This window comes from Struthio camelus, chromosome 3 (genome assembly GCF_040807025.1).
Source record: "Struthio camelus isolate bStrCam1 chromosome 3, bStrCam1.hap1, whole genome shotgun sequence".
Lineage (NCBI taxonomy): Eukaryota > Metazoa > Chordata > Aves > Struthioniformes > Struthionidae > Struthio > Struthio camelus.
Window position 1 is genome coordinate 70,337,364 of NC_090944.1, and position 12,124 is coordinate 70,349,487.

Genomic DNA, 12,124 nt, shown 5'->3' on the forward strand with positions numbered 1-12,124 from the left:
TGTGGCTAATGCTCTTGTTCCAAAGATATGCTGACTGTATACACAAGCAATAAGAATGCAACCTCTGGAAGTAAACAGCATTTCTAGAAACAGATGCTTTTGACTCCTCTGTGCTTATGAAGGAAAAGTGTATTTTACTCATTCAGCTGCCCAAGTATATTCAACAAATCATTGCAATCCTGGAAGGTCCTGAAGAAGAAATCACACACAGTTCCTTAGAATAGTTCCATTTTCTTTATCCTTTATTAAAAGAATGTTGCATGCTTAAGGCAGTAATGCTATTAAAAATCAGTGAGCACCACATGCATGACGAGCTGCCAAGTAGCTCTTTTGTAAATGAGAAGACAGCTTTAAAGTATGTATTTTTTAAAATATTTTTAATTAAATCACCAATTTGGAAATACCTACTCGTATTAGAAAACATCAAGAATTCTGAAGTAGCAGGTTGGACAAAATTTTAGGATGAAACCAAGATTCTCGATGTGATCTGGCGCTTACCTGTGGTCTAAATCAGATTAAAACAATTCAGTTCTCCCACCTGCCCTGCCCCCCCCCCACCACCACCATTAGATACAGTCCCTCTCATGGCTTTTGTGTTGACCTTTTCAAACTGGCATACAGTTTCTCAACCTGAGCGCATTAAGGTGGCATTCAATGGCTGAAAACATTTCTGCTGCTTTCTCTGTCTTCACACTGCCTAAGGCTTGTGGCAAATAGTGGTGAAAGGAATAGTTTGGTGTGCTAAAAATGTGGGAAACAAAACAAAGGAGTTTAAGTCAAAAAACTAATTTGCTGAGCCTGTGGTGGATCCAGCTAAATTATTTAGGATTTATAAATCCTAAGTGGTGAAGAGAAAGAAGAAAATGCACAGAGATCATAATATTCTCTAAGACTTAGCAGCATCTGTTTCTACAGGTCATCATGTGAAGCCTATTCTCAGAGGACTCATTCTGATTCTGGCAAAAAGCATTTAATTTGAGATCAAGCCAAAGGTTATACAAATACAATGTCATTTGACATGCAGATCTACTGCTGCCAATTTTATCGGGTACTCTGGATGCTTAGTATGCTTAGATAAACTATCTCTAGTATTACGAAGGCCAGACACAAACAAAAACACAAATTATTAGAGAGAGTCTTATACTCATCCTTATTTTCTACCCATAAAATATGGTATTAATGGTATAATGATATTACCCTTAAAAACAAGTGTTAATTAAACAATTCAGGCTTTGATACTGTTCGCAAATGTATTTAGTATATCGCCAGCCATATACCTTATAAAATGACTTAGGGCACTTAGATGTGAAATGTAATAATTCTTTCTTATATATTACACAGTCTGAGCTGTATTTCAGGATCAGCATTTGAAACTTGTAATTTTTTTTTCAAAAATATATTGTCTGTTGTAAGACTGCACTAATAAACCTGTTCCATACTGCTCTGACGGGTGGTTTCTTTTAAGCAAACTGCAACAAGAACGTGGTAGTTGTACACTGGAATGGTAAAGGGCTGCAGTTAAATATTCTTTTTGTTTTGAATAGAAAAAAATATCTAAAAGAACACAAATACCTGGTGTTTATGAAGCACTGATTGTTACAGAACTGGTTCTCAGCTGAACAGCAGAACACTAAAATATGCGTTGTAGACTTACAATCCTGTGGAGAGAACGGCCAGCGTGAATGACCTTAGGGACTGTTCCATATGTAAAACCTTAATTGTGAATTTGAAATGACATCATGTACTTTTCATCTTCTATTCAGGACTGCAAACACAACACAGGTGGTTCATATTGTGATACATGTCTTCCTGGTTTCTATGGAGATCCTACTAAAGGGACAGCTGAAGACTGTCAGCTGTGTGCTTGCCCATTAAGTATATCTTCTAACAAGTAAGATGTATATTTATTGTAATTACAATTCTTCACTTAGTCAATTGTATTCTTGTAATTGATACTTTTACATGTATAGTAGAGGGTTTTTGTTTTTTAACTAAATAATAATTCTGTAACATAAACTTGTATTCTTAATTTACAGTTGCACAGAGTGCAGCTGAGAGGCAAAAAACAAAGCAAAAGCTAGTTGAGACTAGGGTAGAAAGGATAACCTAGAATTTTAGACAAATATTCTTTTGTTTTAATCAATAATTATTGTTAGCTTTTCTGCTTTCTTTACAGGGTAACTGTTTCTGGTTTTAAAGTTGAAGGTACAGATTTGATATGTGACTTTTTTGTAATAATTGATTTTTGAAAATCAATTTAGGTTGACCAAATAAGACTGTGATTCCTTCTGCTTTAATTTTTTTTTCCTCCTGGCAACGTTCAGTGGTAGTGTTGATTCATTTGGAGTCTGAATTTAGCCTTAAATCTTGCAAGTCAAAATATTTCATTACCATATCTCAGAATAATCACTATAAATTTTTTTCATCAACTGAAAAAAGTGGAAAATTAATCAAAACTATGATCTAAGAACAATTCATTGCAAAAAGTTGCCTGTGCTACTTAACTGCCTCTAACTTAGTTGAACAAATGGCTTGAACATTTTTAACTGGTTTTCCTGCCAGGCAGTATCTGGAAAATAAGAATACCAAAATCATTTGGCATGATGTGTTTGAAGGAAAAAAATGAGAATCTTGGCTGATGGTCAGCTTTTCTTGTGCATATACATACATTTGAAATTAAGTGTATCAGTTTGAATTAATGTATTTGGTTTATGCCATCCAGAATAGCTTCAGACAGAAGGAGGCCTCGAGCAAGCAGCACATGTCCAGATCATTGCAGAAGAGGTGCTGGCCTGCAGTGCAGCAAACGATTGTACAGGAAGATCAGGATCCACTGAGTACATATCTGACGTTTTTGCAGTGATCACTAATGCTTACCCAAATTCTAGCCATAAATTGGATGCCGCTCCCTTCTGAAAAGAGATCATTAGTCCATATAAGCATTTCAGAACATAGGCCTAGGCAAGTGAAGACGAGAACACCATCTGAATGGCAATATGCTAACCTAGGGCACAAATGACCTGAATTTTGCTCTTAATTATTTCAGGCTAACAGTTGGCTAGGGTGGCTTTGTTCCACATTAAAATTGCATTGATAAGGAAAGGAATTATCTGAGCTCCTTATTCCTTATTGTCAGGAATTCCAGGAGATTGTAGTATGGCAGCCTGCCTTCCTGTTGCCATAGTTCTATACAGATGATTTCATTAGATATACATAGGTTTATGTCTGCTGCTCAGGCATGGTTCCCCTGATGTCCTCATTGCTTTCACATACTTAGCATTTCATTGCAGAGGTAGTGAATTCTCTTCCTCTTCTTTGTGAACACTACTGACATATCAGGAAAAATACTGTCACATTTATATCTCGTGCAGATGTGCAACAAACCAAGTCAAATGGATTGGATTTAGGTTTTTATTGGCAAAATGCCTGGGGACCTCTATTATGTATTCATCAGGTTTTTGGCTGTGTTTCTTTTTTGAAAAGAAGTCCCTTTTTGATATTACATTTTCTTGAAAAATGTAGGTCCAAAACAAATACAGAATGTAACTATTCTTGAACTGTGGAACTGTGGGTGTCCTGAACCCTACAGAGTTTATCTCTAGATTAGACCTGTAGAATTGCTCCCTATTTCTAAAAAGGACAAAAGCAAAACTGTGAGCAACATCCTCAAGCTTTGTAGAACTCTTATTGTAAAGCTCAAGCTCTCCTGATTTTACGTTTCTAGACTAGTTGTTAAACGTGCTTTATGAGAAAAAGAAGAGACTGTTAAAGGAGTAAATATGTTCTCTGAAGATAGTTAAAATACACATTTTTTATCCTTAATGCTATATCGATTTAAACGTAACTGTCAATTGGCATTGGGTTTGGTATGCTAGGGACAGTGTCTGTAGACAACTTGGGTGCCTTCACATGTCCCTCAGGTGAAAGATTAGGGTGATATAAGCTTGGAAATTTCTTATAGATGTAGTTTACCCTTCTCCCCCCAGTTGTCTTCTCCAAATGATTCCTATACCTAAAAATTCCTGTATTACTCCTATATTTTCAACCTCATTTATCATCGTGGACCAAATTTTCTAAACATACCATTTATACTATATGTAAAAAATAATAATTGACCCCATCTTTTTTTGTCCCATTAACTTCTGAAGACCCTAATAAGTTACTAGTTTATATATTCAATATATTCAATAAATAGCAGTCTTCAGGTTCTAATTGCTGTAGTATTTAGTTCCTAACATGGTGTGACTGCGCATCCATAGATCTCTAAGCTTAACACTAGGCACTGGTGCACACAGAATATTGTCCGTGTAATGAACCTCTGAGAGATATTAATAGATCAGTGTTGTCTTCTATAGCAAGGTCTTACGGCTTTATGATGTTTATAATGGTTCCCATCACTGTTCTCACAGCACCCAATAATCTGTGTTTTTTTCTTTGCAATGCCGTATAGGGCAGAGGAGAACTCTTCTACCTGTTTTACAAATGTGATGATGATGTAGTTTCAAGGTGCACTTAAGCACGGTTAGCTGCAGCCTGTCCCCTCTCCTGTTTCCTTATGGCAGCAGTTTCCATATACAAGGCTTAAGCCAATCACGAAACCGCATTCTTAGGCACAACAGTGATGTGTGACTTGCCATATGTCAGAACAGACGTTTGAGAAAAATCAAAAAACCATTATTAAGCTTCCTAGGCTTGTTTTCTAGATACTAGGCTATGTTTTCCTCTTTTTGAAAATATCTCTGTATCTGAACTTAACAGGATGCAAATGAGATACCCATATTATAAATGGCATATATAATACTTATTTGAATGTTCTCTTATCTCTTCTCACTAATTTATCACTCTTAAAAACTGTTCTAACATTCTTAATCTTTAAGGAGTTTCATACAAACTTTTTTTTTCAAATAAATTATCAGATATACTACTACAAAGTTCTTTCTACCAAATGTAGCTGTCTGGGATTACTGCTTTACTCTTGACTCTTGAAGTACTGGTAAATTTAATATGGGTGATGAAGACCCCAACAAGAATGTTATATCCTTGGATATGGGAGCTAGAACATATCTCACTCAGTCTTGAGAAGGTCATGACTGAAGTGCTACCACCAGGAAATCTGATTGGTCTCAAAATTTTTAATGTTTTCTTGGAACATTAATTAGAAATCATGAATCTGTAATTATTCCAGACAGATGTTTTCTGTAAAGTATTTGTAAGCCTTTAGAATGCCTTATCTACCAAAATATATAAACATATACTATATACGCTTATATATAACTGTGTATTAACATGAGTCAGGACATGGGTCAATGTGAATCTTGTTACCATATGTAAAAACTCTGAAAAGAACAATGATGATTAGTTCGGGTCTAAGATTTTTTTGAAGCTTGTTTTGTCTGATGAATGCACACCATTCATTAGAATTTATCACTAGTACGTAATGAGATTCTGAATCTCAGGAAGATAAATTCTCCTTTTCTCACCTTGCTATCACGCATTTCCTTTATATGCAAATAGGAATTTCTCAATATATTAATGTTTAATTTTCCTATGTGGATTGACTATTAAGCCAGAGAAAGACTCAAAGGACACTGGATCTGAGCATAACGCTTAAAATGTGAGAATTCTGTTATTAATTGTTATTGCTTATTAAAAATAAATAGCTAATTTTTATTATCTTTGTAACTGATACAATTGAATTCTGAGTTCTCAGTGGATCTGTGGAACAGCCAGTCTAGTGCAACACTATAGTGAGCTGTGATAGTATCTCCATTAAAGCTTGTAGCTCCATGTAGCTCTCGTGAAAGAACAACGTTAGGACCGACAAGCCGGATCCTATTTGAAAAGTAGGTGCTGCTGATTACATTCAATGATAATATGTACCTCAGTTTAAAATTGTTTCCATTGCAATTTAAAATTAGAGGATCAATTTTTATTTCACCAACTGGCTCCTCATACATTCCTGAATTGCATTTTTAATTGAAAGATATTGCAAAATAACACAAACATAATCCTAATGGGAAAGAGGATGTTTACTGCACCTGATCTGCCCACACTTTTCTTAGTGATTTCTCATATATCTGTGGGAAAACTTATCTTGTGACAGATAGGGGGTCTGTGAATCTGTAATAGAAACAAAGGAAAGAATAACTGAGGTCAGCTCATAGGATTTATGACTCCTGAGTAATGGAGTCTAGTCACCAGCAGGTAATCATGTTACATAATCCTGATTAAGCTCTTCTGGTCTCACTGTGTCTATTATTTTCCAGAAACCTTCTTCATATATGCTGCTTTAATTTATCCATGGTCAAATTACTTCTGTTTGTTACTGTTCTAACATGTTTTTTTACCATAGATGTACCTTATGTGCCTTCTTTCTGATGTCTTTGTAAGAGCAGTTATATTCTTTCTCAAGTTCCATTTTGCTAGGCTAAAAAGATAAGTTGTTTTACTATCTTTTTTTTTTAGATAGGTACTTTGTTTTCACGTTAGTCACCCAGCTATATACTTCCTCCTATTTGCATTCTTTTTCTTTTTCTTTTTTTTTTTAAGCTGTTTGACTAGAATTGATTACCATTATTTACAGGAGGCCCCATAAAGGTGCCCACATTTCTGTATCTCTGATGAGCGCCTCCAAATGATAGAATAAATTGCCTCTTCTTCTGAACAGTTTGTGTCTTTTTGTCAGGAGGTTTCCTCATCAAAGGGCCTTAAGGAAAAAAATTTACAGAATGCAAAATGCTAAAAAAGCAAAGGAGCACAGCTAGGAGTTAAACACAGTCATCAAGAGGTGAAGCTTGCAAATACTATGGTATCCCTATTTGTAAAATCACAGCTAAAATAAGTTGAGCATAGCAAAGAGATAAAGCTTTCTACTCTGCAAGCTATTCTTAAACTTCAGTGTGACGGTCTGGCCTGTTGCTTTAGGTCTTTGCCACTAGATTTACTCAAATGCACTCCTGCACCAGATTTTCCTTTTTGCTCCTCCCCTTTCTTGGTCAGCGGGTTCCTTTCACAGTCGGTTGTGCACACACTTAAGTGAGCTTTCAAATCAGTTATCCTTCGGAGAGCTTTATTTAGGGGCCATATTATGGCATAGATTGTTTTGCCAGGTCCTCAGGGGCACAAACAAACAGCTGTACATTCCTGCCTTTTTGATGGTATACAGACCACTCGGTGGCAGGCTTAGGTCCCGTAATAACAGGCTATTGGGATGCTGCCATCCGTTACACTATATTCAGGGTCGGCAGAAATAGCAAAGTCATTCCAAATTCCATTTGCTGGAGTCAACTTAAGCCCCACGTGCTAGACGAGAAGCACTCTTCCCAGGCACTGTTTTGCAAATTAATGGTCGCTGAAGTAGGAGCAGAACTATGCTGCTAAAAATCTTTTCTTTATGTTTCTTCCTTGTCCCGCTTCTTGCCCAATATCAACAACACAGCTTTAGCCCGACATGCCATTTTGACCGAAGTCATGGATTAATATGCGATGAATGCCCAACTGGGTACGTGGGACCACGCTGCGAAAGGTAAGCAAGCACCATGCTTTTAACCATTTGAATCTGAAACATAAGTATTAATCACATGGAACTGCTCCTACCTTTTTATTACTTCTCCTTCTTTTCCCCATCCCTATGTTCTGAAACTCACCAAAGAAATTACTGTACATCCTCCTCTGATGTCCACATGCCTATATGTTTCTACAGTTTTTATCCTAGTTTCCATCCTGTATATCAAAAAGTGCTTGTTTTATTTCTTTATGGTTTAGTGCAAAGCTTCAAAGAAGCATTTGATAAGAGGTAAGAATCCTTCATTTTTAATGATTCTCTAGCTTCTCTATGTCCTTTTTGAGATTTTTACAATTATTTTGCCTCTTTTGTCATTTGAAAGTTTGGAGCATGGTAAATCAATTTTTCAATAAATTACTGCTGCCTCTTTTTGAAAAGTCAATATGCAGCCAGAGTAGAGTTTTTGTAATAAGTTATTTGTTGGTTTTAATTATTTTTTAAAAATAAAATTTTACTTCTTTGTTGCTTCTAGTTTCCTGCTACAGTCCTTATTTAGCAAGTAGAACAAGTTAGGTTTTAGGGATAAAAAGGTAATCTCTATTTGTCAAATACTTAGAAAGGCTCAATATGTATTTCATAAGCTTCACTACTACCTACACAAAAAGATGAATAAAAGTTTCATGTTTAGTCTGTCTTTGGCTATGACAGCTCTGAATGACATGTTAATAGTGAGAGAGAAATTTCCCACCCCCAAGGACTCCACCTTTCTTCTTATGTCCTGTTATTCTGAAAAGGTCACATTTAGAATTTAAATGAAATGGGAGCCTAATATAAGTGCTAATGCAAAGCTCATAGGAACCCACTTGCACAGGAGGCAAGAGTACGCAGACGAGTGATACCATCACTGTCTGCACTCCTTCCCAGCCCTTGGGATTTCACACGTATGGAAGAGCTTCAAAGAGCAGTCAGCATGCCACGGGAACTCCGGTAGCTGTTTGGAAGTCATGATGCATCAGCATTTGCCGAGGCACCGTGATCCCCTGTGACCCTGGAAACGATCCCTTTTTAAGAGGAGGTAGGGGAGCCAGATGACTGGCTTCCCCATGTGCGTTTCCGTTTCTTCTGTCATTTGGCACTTCCATGAGCTGCTTGCAGTATTTTCCAACCTAAACCCGAAAAAAGGTAAGGCCACTGAAGGCTGTTACGATATTCAGGCTGGGATGGGGAAGAGTAGGAATGAAGTACTAGGAACAGCCAATCAGGAAAGCAGGAACCTGGCCGTACGTTGTGAATCACCCTGTAGTCCTGTTTTTCCAGTTTACGTTCACAGCTACTTCCTTTTAAATCCCCTACTGTGCTATATATGTCCTAAAGTGAGAGTGCAGGCTGTCACCTGCTTCCACCCATCATCACTGAGTCTGCTCCCGCTGAGTGCTATTTCTGCCCGTCTTTTCCGTCTGTCTTGGAAGTCATCACCCTCCTTTCAACTAGTGGGCTGTGGAGTTAATGATGGCAGGAATAAATCACATCAAGAGCACTCTGGTGGCAGTTTGTCAATGCAGGGTCATTGACAGCTTCCATTAGCAACAAGTGCTATTTCTGAGCGGAGCACAGGCTGCAGATGCCATAGGGTGGAATCTGAATAAGTGGCAGGCTTGGATTTTAGCCTGATTTCCTAAGGAAATGAGACTAGCGTGATCGTTTTGTGCATGTCTGGCTGGCTGCTCGCAATGACATTTGAACTTGTAGGTCAGTTTGAACCAAATTTGACAGAAGGGTAGGAGGTCTCAAAGATAATTATTCCTACAAGTTTATGAAAAGAAGTGACTGAATGAAGGTCAGTAGATCAGGACATAGCTAAGGGAGAGAATATGGTGCGAACTCGCACCTGATTAAACAGCAGAGAATACATGAGAGAGAGATTATTAAATGTCCTGCCCATAAGAAAACTTTCACAGTGCAAGAAAAAAGCACTGTTGTAGCCTGAGGGATTACTCCCTGCTGAACAGCAACATCCTGCTGCACATAATCATCTGTTAGGCTTGTAATTGTGAGGTATATATCCTTTGGAAACTAGGGCATTAATTCCAGTGCTCATAGAACTATTTGCTTTTAATTGTAACAAGTTGCTTGGAAATGCCCACAGCTGTCAATAATAACGAACAGGAGAAAGCATGTTGCCTTTTGCTATTAATAGCGGTTGTATAATTGCTAAAAGAGTTTGTATGAAATTCTCTTTCATTTTAGCAACAGCAAAGTGACATCTGATCTGAGTCATATGATTCGTTAACTGAACAGTCCTAAATTATCATGAAGTGCTTCATATAAAGTTCTGTACTGCAACTTCTTATTTGGCCTCCAAAATCATCCTCTTATAGGCAGATAAGGCCACAAATCCTGTGCTTAGTTTGTGTAGGACAGTATTACGTAGGATTTTGGGGACTTTTTTAATGAAACGTTAACATCTTAATGATTTACAAAAGCCCTTTGATATGAAATATGGATAAAAACCCCCAGGCTACACAGGTGCTCTTTTTTAGATATATCTGAGTTGTAAAATGTCAAAGAAAGAAAGTTCCTTCTCTCACTTGGACTTTTCAGGAAAATGTTGCCAAAATTGCTGAATATTTTGAAGGGTCTGGCTCCTGACACCATCAAAATAATAGCAGATACAAACTGTGTTGGGAGCTACCAGATATCTGTAGTTGTAGAGAAAGTCAGGCAAGGCTTTCCCATATAATCTGTTCCCCAAGAAATTAGATTTCTTCTTCCTTTTCTCACTGCCTGCTTTCCCAGGGCTGTGGAATAGGACAGGCAGTCTCCCAGTTCCTGTACAAAAGGCGTGAAAGAAAGTCAAAAAGAGTGTGTAAGTTGTCTGTTGGGCCCACCGCATTTATGTTGTTATGCTATGCAACCCTGCAGTCTTGACATGGAGCAAAAGCTCATAGTTTTAGAGGAAAGAAACAAAAAGGGTTAGAGTCTAGCTTCTCTTTTAGTAGTCTTTGATCCATAAGTATGGTTCCAGCAACGTTTTTCCTCCTGGAATAACTCTTCCACTAGGGCCAAAATTACTAGTCCTATTGCAGTGCTGATGGGAAAAGGATCAAATGTTCAGGAAATTTTATACAACAAAAGTGTTGTGCAGGATTGTTTACGGGTTGCAAAGCTGGGCACTCTGAAGTTAGGAAATGTCAGATTTATTCTTGGTCCTGCAACAATAATATCTATGTTGTGCATCTGAGTTAAGATTTTTAATTGCATATTCATAGACCATTTCTCTACAGGACTTTTGCCCAATCGCGTATATAGGTTGGATGCCTATAAATTTCAAAGCAACTGTAAAGTAGTATTTCCAAATTTTCAACTGTTTGGCTTTGCAGCCTCGATTAACTCCATCTCAGGAGAATTTTTCCAGTAAATGTAAGGAAACGTGTGCAATACTTGTGTATGCATATTTGTGTATGTACACACAAAACATACACATATATATTTATATAGGAGCCCTGTATTTGGCACAACTCGTACCAAAACAAATGATAAAAACATAAATTAGGCATTAAAAAAGATGATGTCTATCATAGGATGCACCTGAATTTGAAGGTGAAAATGAACATAGAAAGAGGAAGAGAGAAAAATAAAGAAATATTCTTGCATATCTTTCTTCCTAGTTCTTCTATTTATTTTTTCTAATCTCAGGAGGGTTCTGTTGTACTTGGCAATCATTTAATAAGAGATGTATTTTCTGTAGTGTATTAAAATAATTTTCCATGTCACATAAAGCATTGTTTTTAACATGAAACTTCCCAAAGGTGTAATGCTTTGAAATGGAGAGGCATAGCTGAAGTAGAAATGCCCTAAGGGGAGCAAATATGAGATTAGTGAAAGTGGATTTTTTAATGTCACTTGCAACTTCAGCAGAAGTGGAATAAAAAGTGGAAGAATTCACATGTAAATGTATGCACACAATCTTCTGTTATTTTTAGCTGGTTTTCCCCTACTTTCAGGATTATCTTGAATGTGGATTCAAGATAATGTATGGTGGTGGTTTACGCTAATTTCATTCGGCAAGGTCTAAACTGATGAGAATACAAAGAGTTATCAAAGTCTACTGCTATTAATAGGAGGATATGATTAGCAATGTGTTTCTCACAAATCCTAGGAGTACTTTTTCAGTGAACTGCTTTGTAAGTTTCTGTGGATGTTACCAAAGATAGAACTAATGCCTAAAGAAAAGCAAAAGAGGTAACTGAACACACATTAAGTGAAGTCAGATAGATTAGTAGTACCAAAAGCTATAGATTTATGGCAAGTAACTCCTGTGATGAAGGAGAGGTGTCTCACCAAAGTGTAAGTGAAGCTTCACATGCCATCCATTTTAAGTAATACAAGATCCTCCATGTATTACCTAGCTATTCCTCAGCTGTGATAGAACAGAGTTCTTGTTACCTATAAAAGAAAGCTTCCTAGCCTTTGCAACTGAGATGCCATCTCTACAAAAAGGCCAATTTGTTTGCCAAAAGTAAGCAAAAAATGTGTGGTTGCTGAGATATCCTCCATGCAGGGAAGAGAAACCTGTTTCTTTGCATGGAATGCAAACAGGTACAGTATTACAATATGTGC

General features: G+C 37.1%; 1 protein-coding gene across 2 annotated transcripts in view; it reads left to right on the plus strand.

Moving 5' to 3' along the window:
- The window catches only part of LAMA2 (laminin subunit alpha 2), a 393,833-nt gene that overhangs the window by 233,481 nt on the left and 148,228 nt on the right, over positions 1-12,124 (plus strand). For both annotated transcript variants that reach the window (XM_068938256.1, XM_068938257.1), the window contains exons 17-18: positions 1,764-1,891; positions 7,439-7,525. In XM_068938256.1, coding sequence (XP_068794357.1) covers positions 1,764-1,891; positions 7,439-7,525 — 215 coding nt within the window. The remainder of the gene's footprint in view (positions 1-1,763; positions 1,892-7,438; positions 7,526-12,124) is intronic.